Consider the following 18,848-nt stretch of genomic DNA (forward strand, 5'->3'; position numbering starts at 1 on the left):
AGAAAACGAGGGGGCCACAGAAGGGGAACCCCCAAATGCAGCATGCGCACTCTGCACAGATCCTCGACTGTCCCCTCCCCTGTGCATGTACAGGGAAGCTCCAAAGGGCCTGGGAGAGTCAGCAGTGGGAGGTCAAAGGAACTGAGGCAACCCGAACTACCGCCAAACACAGGAGTGGTGCACGGCAGACAGACTGCAGTCCAGTCACGCTAACTGCCTCCCGACAGAAAATCAATCCTTGTCTGAGGAAGAGTACACAATCCAGCGCCTCTGTTACGTTTCATCTGCAACACCCAGCACACACTCAAAAATCACTACTTGAACAAAGAAACAAGAAAATGTGACCCACAGTCAAAATACAAGGTTGTCAATGGAGCAGATAATCTCTACAGAAAACTTTTCTTCATTTATTTTTATTAGTTGGAGGCTAATTACTTTACAATATTGTAGTGGTTTTTGCCATACATTGACATGAATCAGACATGTGTTCCCCATCCCGATTTCCCCTCCCACCTCCCTCCCCATCCCATCCCCCTGGGTCTTCCCAGTGCATCAGCCCTGAGCACTTTGTCTCATGCATCCAGCCTGGGCTGGTGATCTGTTTCACCCTTGATAGTATACTTGTTTCAATGCTATTCTCTCAGAACATCCCACCCTCGCCTTCTCCCACAGAGTCCAAAAGTCTGTTCTGTACATCTGTGTCTCTTTTTCTGTTTTGCATATAGGGTTATCGTTACCATCTTTTTAAATTCCATATATATGTGTTAGTATACTGTATTGGTCTTTATCTTTCTGGCTTACTTCGCTCTGTATAATGGGCTCCAGTTTCATCCATCTCATTAGAACTGATTCAAATGAATTCTTTTTAATGGCTGAGTAATATTCCATCGTGTATATGTACCACAGCCTCCTCATACATTCGTCTGCTGATGGGCGTCTAGGTTGCTTCCATCTCCTGGCTATTATAAACAGTGCTGTGATGAACATTGGGGTGCACGTGTCTCTTTCAGATCTGGTTTCCTTGGTGTGTATGCCCAGAAGTGGGATTGCTGGGTCATATGGCAGTTCTATTTCCAGCTTTTTAAGAAATCTCCACACTGTTTTCCATAGCGGCTGTACTAATTTGCATTCCCACCAACAGTGTAAGAGGGTTCCCTTTTCTCCACACCCTCTCCAGCATTTATTGCTTGTAGACTTTTGGATAGCAGCCATCCTGACTGGCGTGTAATGGTACCTCATTGTGGTTTTGATTTGCATTTCTCTGATAATGAGTGATGTTGAGCATCTTTTCATGTGTTTGTTAGCCATCTGTATGTCTTCCTTGGAGAAATGTCTGTTTAGTTCTTTGGCCCATTTTTGGATTGGATCATTTATTTTTCTGGAGTTGAGCTGGAGGAGTTGCTTGTATATTTTTGAGATTAATCCTTTGTCTGTTGCTTCATTTGCTATTATTTTCTCCCATTCTGAGGGCTGTCTTTTCACCTTGCTTATAGTTTCCTTTGTTGTGCAAAATCTTTTAAGTTTAATTAGGTCCCATTTGTTTATTTTTGCTTTTATTTCCAATATTCTGGGAGGTGGGTCATAGAGGATCCTGCTGTGATTTATGTCGGAGAGTGTTTTGCCTATGTTCTCTTCTAGGAGTTTTATAGTTTCTGGTCTTCCATTTAGATCTTTAATCCATTTTGAGTTTATTTTTGTGTATGGTGTTAGAAAGTGTTCTAGTTTCATTCTTTTACAGGTGGTTGACCAGTTTTCCCAGCACCACTTGTTAAAGAGAAAATTTTTAAATGATTTACAAGAACTAAATAAAAATTCTAGAACTAGAAGTACAATTCTGAATTTTTTAAAGTCACTTGGTGAGCTTAACAGCAGATTGAAGAAGCTAAAAGACAGGTCAGAAAACTGCATTTCTTTTTTTTTTTTCATTTATTTTTATTAGTTGGAGGCTAATTACAATATTGTAGTGGTTTTTGTCAAACATTGACATGAATCAGCCACGGATTTCAGTATAGAAATATTCTATATTTATTAGAGATATTCTAATGTGTTACATATGTAAAATACATTTTAAATAATATATAGATACATATTAAATCTGTATTTTATATATCAATAAAATGCTTTTAATCCAATTCAAAGAACACAAAGAAAAGTATTGGAGAAAATAAGTAAAAGAGACTCAATGTCCTGCGGGACACTATGCAACACTTGAAAATATGTAAAATTGGAGTCCTAGAAAGGGACAAGCAATAGAATGGGGCAGAAAAAGTCTTTGAAGAGATAAAAGCCAAAAGTTCCCAATGTGGCCAAAATATCAATTCACAGATTTAAGACACTCGGCCAGTTCCTAACAGTAAATATGACATGATGTGCCATGTGGAGGCAAATTGCACAAAGATAAAGAGGATGCCTTGAGAGCAGTCAGAGAAATGACCCAAATGTGCAGGGAGCAAATTACATCTGGCTTCTCATAAGGAAAAGCAGTGACCAGGAAACAGTAGAATGGGAGTTTCAACCAGAATTCTATATCCAGAGAAAATATCATTCCAAAATGAGCATGAATATACAACAGACATTTACAAACACACAAAACCTGAGGAAGTGCATTTCCAAGAGACCTGCAGTAAAGGAAAGGCTAACAGAGAACTTCGTGCTGAAAGGAAATGACACCAGCTGAAAACTCAGGTCTACAGGATGGAAGAGGAGCTTCAGAGATGGTAAATATGCAAGTGCAAAAAATTATCTTTCTTCTCTTAGTTTCTTGAAAAGATAACTGATTTTTTTAAAATTACCAACAGTATGTTGTGGGGTTTTTAATATATACGGATGCAACTACATGACAATAGCACAAGGGATGAGTTCATAAATGAAACTAAAGTTTTTCAAAGTTCTAATGACTTATGTGAGGTAGCAAAATATTTAATCTAAGTTCATTGTGGTGACTTCAGGATGCACACTATAGTCATGAAAACCATAATGCAAAGAGACTCATCTAAAAAGTCGACAGAGGAATTAGCATTCACATAGGAATTAGAATGGAATGCTAAGAAGTACTTATTAACCCAGAAGAATGTAGGAAAGAAGGAATAAAGCTATAGGGAACACATCTGACAGACAAACTTTAGAGGCATTCCCATAAGATTGGAGATGTGTAGTGGGAATTCCTAATAATGTACTTTCACAGCCTTGAGAAATTCCACAGAAATAGCACCTGGAAAAACAGCATATATTAAGAAACTGTGTTAATGATTATCTTTCAAACCCCAAAGCCAGACTCAGAAGGGAGTATGACTGAGATCATGAAAACATGGACCTTGGAACACCGGGTCAGCGACAGGCGTGAACACTGCCTACACACTTGCTAATTGTCCCCGAAACTAGACCAGAAGAGAATGGCCTGGGGTATAAACAAGGAGATCTGGACTATGTCAGTGTAGTCCATGACATTTAGGAGTAGGTGATTAACACAGCATGTGTCTTGAGAAAGATAAGATCTGAGAAAGTCTTGTAGTCTGCAATTAGGAATAAAAGCTGGACTCAGAGTGGACTCTGCACCTCAGTCCAATAGAGGCTGCAGGTCCCCTGACCCACTGCACCAGATTTCGTGTTCTGTCTTCATTCTTGTCACTCGCTCCTAGACAATTAGGGATGAAGCAAGTATGCCTGTCCCTTGTGTCATGCTATTTTGCAGTGCTTTTCACACATGTGACGTGACTATTTGTGGACTGTGAAATCAAATCAGAGAGTTACCTTTTTTAATAAATAAAGAATAAAAAACTTTTATAAGGTTTAATAATAAAGGTTTTTAAATAAAAAACTTTAATAAAAAACCTTTTTTATTTGAAAGTCTATTTTATCTGATATGAGTATTGCTACTCCTGCTTTCTTTTGTTCTCCGTTTGCGTGAAATATTTTTTTCCAGCCCTTCACTTTTAGTCTGTATGTGTTTCTTGTTTTGAGATGGGTCTCTTGTAGACAGCATATTTTTTAATAAATAAAGAAAATGAAAAAAATCTATGCATTGTATATGACAAGACTAAATATTTTCATGAAACTTTTGTTTCAGTTATGTAAATAAATATACATAATATATGTTATATGTAAATAATGTTGGGCTTCCCTGGAGACTCAGACAGTGAAGAAACTAGCTGCAATGCAGGAGACCTGGGTTCAGTCCCTGGGTGGGGAAGATCCCCCTGGAGAAGGAAATGGCAACCCACTCCAGTATTATTGCCTGGAGAATTCCATGGACAGAGAAGCCTGGCAGGCTACAGTCCATGGGGTCACAAAGAGTTGGACACAACTGAGCAACTAACACTTTCACTATTCTTTCATAAATAATGTATATATGTGAATTAAATAATAATATAAAACACTTTTTTACAAGGACTGTGGTTGAAACAGTTTGAAAGACGGTCATTTAACAGATTAGTAGAGGTCCTGGCCAATGGTACAGTGACAAGAAAAAAGAAACAGGGCTGTTACAATTGAAAGAAAAGATGTGAAATAGGTATTATTTGCAGATGATATGATCATTTCCAAGGAAAAGCCAACACAATCAGCAAACTGTTAGAACTAACAAGAAAACCAGCACAATTTCTATGCAAGACCAATTTACCAAAAGTGGTCGCGTTCTTCCATGTCAGCAAAAGCCTGCTAGAAACTGCAATAGAAAGGGCAGCACAAGGAATAACCTGGGAAAGAATGTCCCAGACCTTTGAAGAAAAAAAATCACATTCCATTCAAGGGCATGAAAGAAATCTGAATGGCTAGAAAGATACACTAGTCAAGAAAGGGATGGCTTATTAAAGTATCATTTGTCTCCCAGACTAAGAGATACAGTGTATGCCAAATCAAAATCCCAGCTGAGTTGGTTGGTTGGTTGGTTGGCGAGATCCATTTACAGCTTAGACCATTTTGAAAAATAAAGCAAAGGATGAAGGGTTTGAGGGAGACTCCCCCCTCCGTGTTAACACATACCCCTAAACATAACAGAGAAGGATGGTCTCATGCACAAATTAGCAGGCCTAAGGACGAGTAGAGCGCTCAGGAACAGCCTGGTCGTTCTAGGAACTTGGACTGCGGGGAGCATGGGGCACTGTCAGGCAGCAGGAAAGCTTCTGAGGTGGGCGGGGAAACTGGCTTCTTTCACGGAGAAATTCAACCTGCATTTCTACTCCACAGCACTTGCAAGGTGAGTGGGTGGTGGAGGGAGCCTGCTGGAATCGAACACTCACATCAGACAGGCCAACTCTAAAGCTGAAAGGAAAAGGACTGGCTGAGGCTGACAGAGAGTGGTGACAGCATCTCCCCGGCACTGTGTGTCCACCCAGAGCTCCAGAATGTGACCTCTGGACATGGGGTCTCTGCAAATGTCATTTGCTTAAGGACCTTGAGATTAGGTCACTCTAGATTTCAGAAGCATGTTACGTCCAATGACTTAACACAGGAGGGGCTGACAAACAGGGCAGATGACCATGTGAAAATGGAGGCATGAAGCCACCAGGCGCTGGGAGAGGCAGAAGGGCTCCTCCCCTGGCGCCTTCTGCAGAGTTCAGCCCTGCTGACCCCTTGGTTTCGGACTTCAGGCTCCCAGAATGTGAGGGTCCATTTCTTTGGTTTTAAGCCATCAACTGTGTGGCCTTTGTTATGGCAGGCCCAGGAAGCTCACACAGCAGCCCCACATGTACAAGCTGGAAGGTAAATAACTGATGAATTTGCCATGTGGAAATCAAGAATTTCTGTTCAATGAAAAGGATTCAATAAGCAGCATTAACAGCCAAGGGATTAACCAGGAGAAGCTCATCACAAGCTGAAAACTAGCACGGGGGATCTTTGCTGCAAGTCCACCAGTTAAGACTCCATGCTCCCAATTCAGGGGGCCTGGGTTCCATCCCTGGTCGGGAACTAGCTTCCACATGCCACAGCTAGAGATCTCATGTGCCACAACTAAGACCCAGCACAGTCAAATAAACATATATATTGACTGGGCACCAAGGCCTCTGCCCTGAGTGCCCACAGTGGGGGAGAATGAGCAAAGGGATGCTGGGGTGGGCCCGGAGGGCCAGGCCAAGCCCCAGCCCCACACACTCACACAGTGCAGGCTGCAGGGCCCGACACCACCTGGCAGGAGGCTCCCCCATGGGGCTCTGCCCTCCCTGTGGTTTCTCTAAGAACCTTGGGTCCTTCCAGGGAACTCGGTGTTCTCCCGTCCACCTCCCATGCACCATCTGTCCCTGGGGCCAAGGGGGGAGGGGTGGCACAGACCAGGACAATCTGTCCTGGGAGCCTCGGGGCCCCAGTTCTGAGCACTGGATCCACCCCAGGCATCTAGCTGCCCCTCTGGGGTCTTCTGCCCTCCAAGGGGACCAGGCCTGACAAGGCTTCTGGCATGTGGACCATCAGCCCAGGGTGTCCTGGGTCCAGGGGACAGCGTCCTGCAGCCCAGGTCCACGACATGGAGGCAAGATCAACACTCAGCCATCATCAGCTGAACACACATCAGTGAGCATCTGTGGGGGACCAGCAGCCCCACAGGTCAAAGGTCACTGCTGTCCTCACACCCTGGGTGGACAATGGCATCCCAGGTGGCACGGTCCAGCCCAGACTCTGGGGAAGCTCATGTCCAGCCTTCCCCAGGCCCTCACTGATCTGATGGGAGCCTGGCTATAGGACAGGGATCGGGCAGCAGGCACACAGAGGATGAGCCTGCTGGCGGGCAGGCTATAACTCCCCTACCTACACCCAGCTGAACTCATGGTCCTGCACACGCAGCCAGGGCCACCCCAGTGGGCCAGACCCCAGCCTGCTCCTCCTGGCAGTATGCCCTCGAGTAGCCCCAGGATCCACTGCAGGCTCCGGGGCCACCAGGCCTCGACCTCTCACACACAAAGCAGCCAGGACCTCCCCTCGCAGGGCGGCCTCGGGGACAATGGGAGTCGTGCCTGCTGCCCTGATCCTTCCCAGCCATCACACGACCACAGTGCATGCCAAGGGCTCACCAAGGCAGCCCATGGCATGGAGGAGAGAGGCCACAAGCAGCAGCACAGGCTGGGGGGTGAGGACACAGAGAGGAGCCTGACCTGAGACCCACCATCACTCAGTTGACTTTCCAAGAACAGAGAGAGAAGGGAAGTTCCAGGGCTGCTGAGGCCTCCGGGGGTTCCCACTCCATTTTTAGCTGAGAGCACTGAGGCAGAGCTCCCCCAATCCACGCCCAGGCCCTACCGTCTGGATGTAAAAATAACAGCAATAGGTATTAACATTTCACCTCACCTGGGAGCCTATCCAGGGATCCTGCAGATGGCCAGCACCAGCCAGACGGGCCACATCAGCCATGGACACACGACAGAGGGCCCAGCACCTTGGGCGCCCCAGCTCCTGGAGCCACCCAGACCCTGCTGGGAGAAGATACCTGAACTGCCTGCCGTGGGAACACAGCCTCCGGATCACCGCTTGTCTCTCCGCTGTCCACTCCCCTCATGGGGACGCAGGGAAGGGAGAAAATGCTCGAAGCCGACCTGAAGGAGACAAGGGGCCAAGATTCTCAGACAGGTCAGGGCCAGGGCAGCAACCACACACAGGGCATGGAAGCAGGCTGGGCATGGATCTGCCCACAGCCAGCCAGGACAGTGGTGGCCAGCCCAGGGTCAGGGGAGAAAGCTGCAGGGGTCAGTCCACATGCTGGCCAACACGGCAGGAGCACTGCACCCACATTGTCTGGCCTGAGCCACCCTGACTCAGGCAGGCCAGGCAAGACTCCTCTGGGCCAAGTGTGGCTTAGTGAACGGAGCTATGAGGAGGGAGACGAACCATCCCAGTCTCAGCTGGGCCTCACTGGCCATACGGGCTGTCCTCAGCCACATGGGACTGTGCACTGAGCTGAAGTGAGCTGGGATGTTGGAGTCAAGGTGATTCTGGGTTGAGCTGGGTGGACGGAGCCAGGTGGCTCGGAGAGATGCCGTCCTCAGGGGGCCAGGGTAACCTTTCTTGGCTGTCCTAGACCAGGCTGGTCCAGCTGAGCAGAGCTCGGGAGTCAACCATCCTGGGTTGGCTGAACTGGGCTGTGCTAACCTGAACTAGCTGGGCCTGGACTTGACTGGACTCGGCTGGACTGAGTTGGGCTGAGTCAGAAGAAACTGGGCTCAGCTGACTAGAGCCAAACTGGAATGGACAGGTGGGATAAAATGGGCAACCCAAACATGACTGGGCTGAATGGGCTGGACTGCGCTAGAATCTTCTCTAGTGAGCTTGCCGACCCTGGAGGGCTGGGGCTGAGTGGGGATTGGCTGAGTTGAGCTGGGTCAAACTGGGCTGAGCTAGGTTAAGCTGCACTGTGCTGGGCTGAACAGGGCTGAGCTGGGCTGAGCGGGGTTTAGCTGGGCTGAACTGGGCTGAGCTGGGCTGAAAAGGGTTGAGTTGGGCTGAACTAGGCTGAGTTGAATAGGGTTGATCTGGGCTTAACTGGGCTGAACCAGGTTGAAGCTGGCTGAACTGGGTTGAGCTTGGTTGAACTGGCTTGAACAGGGCTAAACTAGGCTGAGTGGGGCTGAGCTGAGCTGAAAAGGGTTGAGCTGGGCTGAACAGGGCTGAGCTGGGCTGAACAGGGCTGGGCTGAGCTGACCTAAACTGGGCTGAGTTGGACTGAACTGGGTTGAGCTGAGCTGAATAGAGCTGAACTGGGATGAACAGGGCTGAATAAGGCTGAGGAAGGCTGAACTAGTCTGAGCCAAGCTGAACAGACTGAACTGGGATGAGCTGGCCTGAGCTGCACTGGTCTGAACTGACTGAACTGGACTGAATTGTGCTGAACTGGGCTTGGTTGAGTTGAGCTGGGCTGACCTGAGCTGAGCTGAGCTGAGCTGAGCTGGGCTGAACTGAGCTTAGCTGGGTTGAGCTGGGCTGAACTTGGCTAAGCTGGGCTGAGCTGAACTGAACTGGGCTAAGTTGGGCTTATCTGGGCTGAACTGAACTGAACTGGGCTAAGTTGGGCTTATCTGGGCTGAACTGGGCTGAATAGGGCTGAGTTGGGCTGAACTGTGTTGATTTGGGCTTAGCTAGGCTGAACTAGACTGAGTTGGGCTTATCTGAGCTGAACTGAGCTGAACAGGGCTGAACTGGGCTGAGCTGGGGTGAACATGGCTGAGCTGGACTTGGTTGAGTTGAGTTGAGCTGAGCTGAGCTAGGCTGAACAGTGTCAAGCTGGGCTTAAATGGCCTGAACAGGGCTGAACTGGACTGAGTTGAGCTGAGCTGGGCTGAACTTGGCTGAGCTGGGCTGAATTGGGCTAAGCTGAGCTGAACTGGGCTGAACAGGAATAAATGGGGCTTACCTGGGCTGAAATAGGTTGAGCTGGGCAGAACTGAACTGAGTTGAGCTGGACTGAACTGGGCTGAACAGGAATCAATGGGGCTTACCTGGGCTGAAATGGGTTGACCTGGGCAGAACTGAACTGAGTTGAGCTGGGCTGAACTGGGATGAACAGGGTTGAAATGGGCTGAACTGGGCTGAACAGGGCTGAATAGGCTGAGCTGACTGAACTGGGCTGAGCCTGAGGGGGGCTGCAGAGGGGGCTGAGGAGGGCCCTAAGGGGTCTTCATCCTCTCTTGATGGGGCTGTAGTTGGACTTCCCTGGGGGACCGCAGGCAGAGCACCAGGGGGCCTGGGCTGTTAAGGGGAAGAATGGGGTGAAGGGGCAGCATGATGGAACAGCTCAGGGACCTGAGGGCTAACTCACCAGCCGCAGGGGGCAGGGCCCAGCGGGCAGCAGGTTGATCCACCCACAGGATGCCCACAAGGACTGGGGTGATTCCTGGGAAGTGGGGGCCTCTGGATCCCCAGGGGGGTCTGAGTTAGGGTTGGGAGTGGGGAAGCAGCCTGGTGATCCCTGAGGGGTCTCTGACTCAGACCAGGGCTAAGGGTGGGCAGAGGGGACAGACTCATGGTTCCTGGGGTTCTCAGAGTCCCTGATCTCCAACAGGGGTCTGAGTGGGGCAGAAAAAGAGCCTGGTACCTCCTGGAGGTCTCTCCAGTCCCCAGACACTGACATGGGTTATGGGCTCTGAGCACCCATCTCCAGGAAGCGGGTTGGCACCTCCACTCAAGTGTCCTATGTCCAGGCACTCAGGCTAAGGGCAGTGACTGTCACTGCTTACTGGTGGGGTTCTGCTGGGGTCAGGAGGTGGAGCGCAGCTCCTCACTGGAGGGGTCAGGAGGTGGAGCGCAGCTCCTCACGGGAGGGGTTCTGCTGGGGTCAGGAGGTGGAGCGCAGCTCCTCACGGGAGGGGTTCTGGTGGGGTCAGGAGGTGGAGCGCAGCGCCTCACTGGTGGGGTTCTGCTGGGGTCAGGAGGTGGAGCGCAGCTCCTCATGGGAGGGGTCCCTGGTGGGGTCAGGAGGTGGAGCGCAGCGCCTCACTGGTGGGGTTCTGCTGGGGCCAGGAGGTGGAGCGCAGCTCCTCACGGGAGGGGTTCTGCTGGGGTCAGGAGGTGGAGCGCAGCTCCTCACTGCTGGGGCCAGGAGGTGGAGCGCAGCTCCTCACGGGAGGGGTTCTGGTGGGGTCAGGAGGTGGAGCGCAGCTCCTCACTGCTGGGGCCAGGAGGTGGAGCGCAGCTCCTCACTGCTGGGGCCAGGAGGTGGAGCGCAGCTCCTCACGGGAGGGGTTCTGGTGGGGTCAGGAGGTGGAGCGCAGCTCCTCACTGGTGGGGTTCTGCTGGGGTCAGGAGGTGGAGCGCAGCTCCTCATGGGAGGGGTCCCTGGTGGGGTCAGGAGGTGGAGCGCAGCTCCTCACTGGTGGGGTTCTGGTGGGGTCAGGAGGTGGAGCGCAGCTCCTCACTGGTGGGGTTCTGCTGGGGTCAGGAGGTGGAGCGCAGCTCCTCATGGGAGGGGTCCCTGGTGGGGTCAGGAGGTGGAGCGCAGCTCCTCACTGGTGGGGTTCTGGTGGGGTCAGGAGGTGGAGCGCAGCTCCTCACTGGTGGGGTTCTGCTGGGGTCAGGAGGTGGAGCGCAGCTCCTCATGGGAGGGGTCCCTGGTGGGGTCAGGAGGTGGAGCGCAGCTCCTCACTGGTGGGGTTCTGCTGGGGTCAGGAGGTGGAGCGCAGCTCCTCACGGGAGGGGTCAGGAGGTGGAGCGCAGCTCCTCATGGGAGGGGTCCCTGGTGGGGTCAGGAGGTGGAGCGCAGCGCCTCACTGGTGGGGTTCTGGTGGGGTCAGGAGGTGGAGCGCAGCTCCTCACGGGAGGGGCCAGGAGGTGGAGCGCAGCGCCTCACTGGTGGGGTTCTGGTGGGGTCAGGAGGTGGAGCGCAGCTCCTCACGGGAGGGGTCCCTGGTGGGGTCAGGAGGTGGAGCGCAGCTCCTCACGGGAGGGGTCAGGAGGTGAGAAAAGGACCCAGAAGAAGCCATCTGTCCCTCAAGGCTGGAGCAGAGTCCCAGTGTTCCCTGAGCCAGACCCACCCCCGGTGAGCAGTCAGCCTGGCACATATGGGTGACAGTCCTGAGACCAGCACTGAGCCTGGCCCTGTCCCCACAGCCTCCACCCAGAAGCCATCCGTCTACCAGTTGAGGTCCTGTTGCGCAAAGGAAGGCCCAGTGATACTGGGCTGCCTGGTCAAGGACTACTTCCCAGGGTCAGTGACCGTGGCCTGGGACACAGCGCCCCTGGACGGGAGCACCCTGACCTTCCCCAGCATCCAAATGGCGGACTCCGGTCTCTACATTACCACCAGCCAGCTGACCGTCCCGGATGAGCAGCCCAGGGAGTTCACCTGCAGTGTTTTCCACGCTGAGACCAACCACACCACCACCAAGACCGTCAGCACTGGTGAGCCAGGGCTGGGGTAGCCAGTGAGGTAGCCAGGGGTGGGGGGCGGGCCAGCCAGGCTGGGGTCCCCGGGAGACCAGCCCACGCCTGCCACCTCTGCCCGCAGAGTGCATCAGGAACTTCAGCGACCCCTCGGTGAAGCTCTTCTACTCCTCCTGCGACCCCAGTGGCGACACCCACACCACCATCCAGCTCCTGTGCCGGATCTCTGGCTACACCCCAGGCAAAATCAAGGTCACCTGGCTGGTGGATGGGCACGAGTCCAAAGAACTCTATGCACAATCCGGCCCCGAGATACAGGAGGGCAACCTGACCTCCACCTACAGTGAAGTCAACATCACACAGGGCCAGTGGGTGTCCGAAAAAACCTACACCTGCCGGGTCAGCTATTATGGCTTCAACTTCGACAACCACGCACGCAGGTGCACAGGTAAGGCCCTCACTGACGCCGACACTCAGACACCGGGGGCTCAGGGAGAAGGGCAGTCAAGCTCACACAGGCCCCTCTCGCACACAGCCGAGTCCGAGCCCCGAGGCGTGAGCGCCTACCTGAGCCCGCCCACCCCCCTCGAGCTCTACGTCAACAAGTCGCCCAAGATCACCTGCCTGGTTGTGGACCTAGCCAGTACGAACAACTTGACCCTGACCTGGTCGAGGGCAAATGGGAAACCTGTGCACGAGGACCCCCCCGACATCAAGAAGCAGTTCAACGGGACATTCACCGTCACGTCCACCCTGCCGGTGGACGTCATTGACTGGGTTGAAGGCGAGATCTACTACTGCAAAGTGAGCCATGGCGACCTGCCCACGGATATCCAGCGATCCATCTCCAAGGATGTTGGTGAGCAGCAGGCTGAAGGGATGTGGGTGGGCCTCCTGGGAGAAGCCTGGCTGACCACATACCTGTCCACAGGCAAGCGTGTGGCCCCCAAGGTCTACGTGTTCTCGCCAGACAGAAAGGAGACGGAGAAGGAGGAGGAGCTCACCCTCACCTGTCTGATCCAGAAATTCTTCCCCAAGGACATCTCTGTGCGCTGGCTGCATAACAAGAAACTGATGCGGGCAGACCAGCACACCACCACACAGCCCCACATGGCCGACGACACCCCCACCTTCTTCGCCTACAGCCGCCTGGCGGTCCCCAGGGCCAGCTGGAAGACAGATGACGAGTTCACCTGCCAAGTGATCCACGAGGCACTGCCCAAGACTAGGACCCTGGAGAAATCGGTGGTCATTAACAGCGGTAAATAATGCCTGCCCTCCAGCCCGCCCCTCTCCAGGGGCAGGGGAGGGGCCAGTGGGACCTTCTGTCCACTTTCAATAAACACTCTGGTGCCTGCTCAGAGCCCCGGGCATGCCTGTTCTTGGGGCTCATGGGCTGTGGGTCGGGGTTGGGGGGGATGTCCCGGCACAGAGGAAGGGAAGGCACAGCAGGCAGATAGGGCTGAAGCAGGGCTCTGTCCAGCATCACTGTCCATGTCAAGGCCTCCGCCTACCCCACTATGAACTTTGCTCACTCAGCAAATTCGAAGAGCCAGAGGGCGGTCCTAGGGGAAGGACCACAGAGACCCCAGGCTTTTCTAGGGGTCTTGGACCCCCAGAGTTGGGGGAGCCTCCGCCTGAGGCTCCTGCCAGCCCCTCTGGACACAGATAAGCCCCCAAGCTCCCAAGTTCAGCTGCTCATACACAGGCCCTCCAGATAGAGAAAAGGGTCAAGTCAGACCTGCACACAGGCACCAGCATACGGGTCCCTCCACTATTACCCCCAGGGCACAAACAGGCCAACCGCGCACGTGGGCTAGTGTGGGGTCTGCTCCTCTGACCCTCGCTCCTCTGGCCCCCACCTCTGAACTCCCCCTACCCGTGCGGTTCTGCTGGGCCGAGCTCAGCGCCCAGGGCCCCATCTTGCTGCTCAGCCTCACTCCACTCTGAATCGGTCTGGGACACACCCATCACTCCTAAGCACCCTCAGGCCACCATGTCCACTGGTGCCAAGGCTCCACACCCATCCACTGCCAGTCACAGGCAGCATCCCAAACACTCACAAGAGGCCCGCCCTCTCACCCAGAACACACCCTCAACCTTCTCATCCAGGCCACACCCTCTCACCCAGGCCACACCCTCACACCCAGGCCACACCCTCTCACCATCTCACCCAGGCCACACCCTCACACCTTCTCACCCAGGTCATATCCTCACACCTCATCCAGGCCACACCTTCTCACCCAGGCCACACCTTCACACCCTCTCACCCAGGCCACACCTTCACACCCTCTCACCCAGGCCACACCCTCTCACTGTCTCACCCAGGCTACACCCTCACATCCTTTAATCCAGGCCACACCCTCACACCCAGGCCACACCCTCACACCCTCTTACCCAGGCCACACCCTCTCCCCTTCTCATCCAGGCCACACCCTCACACCCTCTCACCCAGGCCATACCCTCTCACCCAGGCCACACCCTCACACCCTCACCCAGGCCATACCCTCTCACCCTCTCATCCAGGCCACACCCTCACACCCAGGCCACACCCTCACACCCTCTCACCCAGACCACACCCTCACACCCTCTTACTCAGACCACACCCTCTCACCCAGGCCACACTCTCTCACCCTCTCACCCAGGCCACACTCTCTCACCCTCTCACCCAGGCCACACCCTCACACCCTCATACTCAGACCACACCCTCTCACCCAGGCCACACCCTCACACCCTCTCACCCAGACCACACCCTCACACCCTCTTACTCAGACCACACCCTCTCACCCAGGCCACACTCTCTCACCCTCTCACCCAGGCCACACCCTCACACCCTCATACTCAGACCACACCCTCTCACCCAGGCCACACCCTCACACCCTCATACTCAGACCACACCCTCTCATCCAGGCCACACCCTCTCACCCTCTCACCCAGGCCACACCCTCTCACCCTCTCATCTAGGCCACACCCTCACACCCAGGCCACACCCTCACACCCTCTCACCCAGACCACACCCTCACACCCTCTTACTCAGACCACACCCTCTCACCCAGGCCACACCCTCTCACCCTCTCATCCAGGCCACACCCTCACACCCTCATACTCAGACCACACCCTCTCACCCAGGCCACACCCTCACACCCTCATACTCAGACCACACCCTCTCACCCAGGCCACACCCTCACACCCTCTTACTCAGACCACACCCTCTCACCCAGGCCACACCCTCACACCCTCATACTCAGACCACACCCTCTCACCCAGGCCACACCCTCACACCCTCTTACTCAGACCACACCCTCTCACCCAGGCCACACCCTCACACCCTCTTACTCAGACCACACCCTCTCACCCAGGCCACACCCTCTCACCCTCTCACCCAGGCCACACCCTCTCACCCTCTCATCTAGGCCACACCCTCACACCCAGGCCACACTCTCACATCCTCTCACCTAGGCCACACCCTCTCACCTTCTCACCCAGGTCACATCCTCACACCTCATCCAGGCTACACCCTCTCACCCAGGCCATATCTTCACACCCTCTCACCCAGGCCACACCCTCACACCCTCTCACCCAGGCCACACCCTCACACCTCAGCCAGGCCACATCCTCACACCTTATCCAGGCCACACCCTCACACCCAGGTCACACCCTCACACCCTCACACCCAGGTCACACCCTCACACCCTCTCACCCAGGCCACACCCTCACACCCTCTCACCCAGGCCACACCCTCACACCCTCTCACCCAGGCCACTCCCTCACACCCTCTCATCCAGTCACACCCTTTACCAAGACCACACCCTCACACTCTATCACCCAGGTCACACCCTTACACCCTGGACCCTGGACCCTCCCTTGTCCCAGGGAGGCAAGGGATTTCCTGCTGTGGCCCCAGTCTCCCCAGGCCAACCCCTCTCTGTCAGTTGCACCCCACAGATGAATAGTTGGATGCACAGACACATGGCAACACACAGGGATACATACACTGACACACATGGACCCACACAGACACGTGGGCAGACACACATGGACACACACCTGAGTGCACACAGACATGAACACAATCACACAGACATGCATGTGGATGCACATGTGGACATCACAAGGGCACCATACACATACAGAAAGCACCACATGCACAACCCACACCCTGAAAAGAGCCCAGAGTGGAGGCTGTGCTGGGAGAGGAGAGGCCGAGCCCCAGGACAGGAGGAGCAGGGGGCTGGGGGCAGCTCTGGATTCCCACAGGTTGGGCAAGGTCCACATGCTTGGCCACAGCCCTTGGGCATCCCTTGCGATGATCTGTTGACTCCAGGGGCCGTCCCAGGTCCAGGTTTCTCCTGAGGGCTCCAGGCAGGGAGGCCAGCCCCATGCTCTTCGAGGGGCCCCCAGGCTGATTAGAGTGAAGCTGAGCAAGAATGGGACCCAGGGGACTGGGCTAGGCAGCCACAGGCCGTGCAGTTGATGGAGGAGGGCACTCTCCAGGCCAGGGCACCACCACCTGCCATGGAGCAGGGAGTAGGGGTGGGACAGAGGGTGATCAGCAGTCAGGAGAAAAGCTGTGTGAAATGGTGGGAGAGGGAGCACCAGCTACCTGGGAGTAAAGGGATGCACGACAGAGGGTTGGGGGCCGGAGTCCCCCACACAGCTGCCTGCCGGCTCAGGGGCCTCCTGCCCCCGTGGCCAGGGCTGACTGGAGGGGCCAGAAGGGGGGCCACCCAGGACCAGGGCACCAGGCCCAGCTCCTTCCACTCCCTAAGGGTGGCCAGGCCTGTCCTCTCCACCTTGACCGCAGGCCAGGGGGCTGACCACCCGGTGCCCACAGAGCTGGCCCTCGAGGACCTGTGTGTGGAGGAGGCCGAGAGCGAGGAGCTGGAGGAGACCTGGACCAGCCTCCTTGTCTTCATCGTGCTCTTCTTGCTCAGCATGAGCTATGGCGCCGCCGTCAGCCTCTGCAAGGTGGGCACGGACGCCCCGCTTCCAGGTGGGGCACCCAGACAAGGGGAGCCCCAGCTGGGCTCAGAACCCGCCTCACATGTGCCCTCCCCCAGGTGAAGTGGGTCCTGACCGCCATCCTCCAGGGGCAGCCCCAGGCCTCCCGAGACTACACCAACGTCGCTCAGCGCCCGCTGCCTCCTGGTGTCTGAGCTTCCCTGCCGCTGCCGAGTTGCTCTGGGAAGGAGGAAGGAGCAGACATCCACTGAGGGGCTCAACGACCAGCACACGGGCACCCACAGTCCAGCTCAGCCTCAAGGTCAAAGGCCACAAGGAGGCCCACCATTCACAGCCCCCACCGCCACCCCACTGGAGGGCAAGTCCCAGGAGAGTATCTGTCCCTTCCAGAGACCTGGGCAGGGTGCGGACACTGACCACCCTAGGCTCCTCCCAGGCCCCTGGGGTGGGGGCCACACCCTGACCAACAGAACAGCCCCCAAAACACAAGGAGGGCCTTGAGCTCACAGTCCACCCCAAGCTCAGAGTCCAGAGCCCGCCTAAGACTCAAGAGCCCCAGTCCAGCCCAACCAAGCCAAGAGCTCCCTCCCCAGCCTCAGTGCCGCCTCCTTGCCCCAGGTCCAGGGGCCCTGCCCCCCAACCCCTGCCCCGTCCCTATGTCCACCCTCCCTGCTGTCCACCCCCAGGCCCTGGGCCTACAGAATAAGGGGGCAGAGAAGAGCTGTGGGAGTTTCAGGGCTGCAGGCAGGGCCTCCAGAGTGGGAGGCAGGTCCCACAGCACAGGGGGATTACCACAGGGCCCGCCCCGCAGCCGGCTCAACCCAGGCCCACCCTAAACACCCCACTCAGCCCAGCAGCCCACCCCAACCCCCCACTCAGCTCAGGCCTACCCCAATGCCCCCCTGACTCAGCCCAGGCCCATCCCAACCCCCCCACTCAGCCCAGTGGCCCACCCCAACCACCCCCCGCCCCACTGTGGCCTTGTCTGACCTCTCTCTCCTAACTTTCCCAAGTAAAGTTCATTAAAGTAAAAAATCCCATGAACATACTTTGGGGGAGGTACCTGTGGTCCCATGGAAGTGTGATGTACCTCCACCCAAGGAAGTGGACAAGGAGCAGAGGGAAGCAGGCCGAGGACAGCTCTGGGCCCTGAGCACCCAATTGTCCAGCCAGACCTGATTCAAGCGTCCTTCGAGGCCTACAGAGACCCTGCCTCAGCCTCCACCACACCTGCTCCACTGGCCTCCAGCCCAGACTCACCGCCCTTCCCCACATGAAGGTCAAACAACAGTCCCACTCCCAGCAGGCAAGCGCTAAGGGGTCAGTCATGATCAGCGCTGACGGGAGACTCCATTCATGGTGAAGACCCTTCTGAGAGCCGCCATCCATGCTGGGAGACCGCATCCCATGGATGCCACCATGGACCAAGCAGCCTGCAGCGATCGAGGGCAGAACACCCAGGGTTGGGCAACTCTGAGGTTGTCCAGAGACACCGAGAGTCTGGTCCAAGTGGAACATGAGACCAGGAAAGAGCCTCGTACAAGTCCAAGGCCACAGCCCTGCCATGTTCCACCCTCACAGGTCAACACAACACACTTGCACAGACTCACGCAGTCTCAGGAAACCAGGCCCGAGAGCAGACCCCACTCGCAGGGCTCCCTCAAGCCAAGACCAGGTACCCTCCCTGTCCCCTCAGCTGGGACTCCTGAGGGCAGAGTGGGTTGTCTCCTCTCTCTGACTTGCACCCCAGACCATGAGACCCGCTGAGGACCCCAGAACAAGGGCCACAAGAGCTCAGCCCTGTGAACTGGGCGTCATCACACACAGACCACACACATCTTCCCTGAGTCAGGAGGGAAAGGGGTGAGGTAGGAGAGAGAGGGCCCTGGGTTGAGCAGGTGGAGTTTGCCAAGTGCAGTGAGTGATTCCCTGACACTCCAAGGGCAAAACTAGTGGCAGGAGCTGAGCTCTGCTCAGGTAGAGACAAGAAGACCCCATCTATCACTCCTGAGGTCAGGGAAGCCTCCCCAACTGCACCTGTGCAGGAAGGCTCCTCAGAGGTCACAAAGGGAGGGTGCCACCCCATAATA

General features: G+C 55.0%; 2 gene segments (V, D, J or C); both read left to right on the forward strand.

The window, feature by feature from the left end:
• The window catches only part of LOC110139667 (immunoglobulin heavy constant alpha 2-like), a 46,416-nt gene that overhangs the window by 14,623 nt on the left and 12,945 nt on the right, over positions 1–18,848 (forward strand).
• LOC110139668 (immunoglobulin heavy constant epsilon-like) lies at positions 11,327–17,612 on the forward strand. The segment is given in 6 exon segments: positions 11,327–11,814; positions 11,921–12,244; positions 12,332–12,655; positions 12,728–13,057; positions 16,631–16,764; positions 16,857–17,612. Coding segments are annotated over 6 exon segments (1,548 nt in total).

Source organism: Odocoileus virginianus, unplaced genomic scaffold (assembly GCF_023699985.2).
Source record: "Odocoileus virginianus isolate 20LAN1187 ecotype Illinois unplaced genomic scaffold, Ovbor_1.2 Unplaced_Contig_44, whole genome shotgun sequence".
In the NCBI taxonomy this organism is placed as follows: Eukaryota; Metazoa; Chordata; class Mammalia; order Artiodactyla; family Cervidae; genus Odocoileus; species Odocoileus virginianus.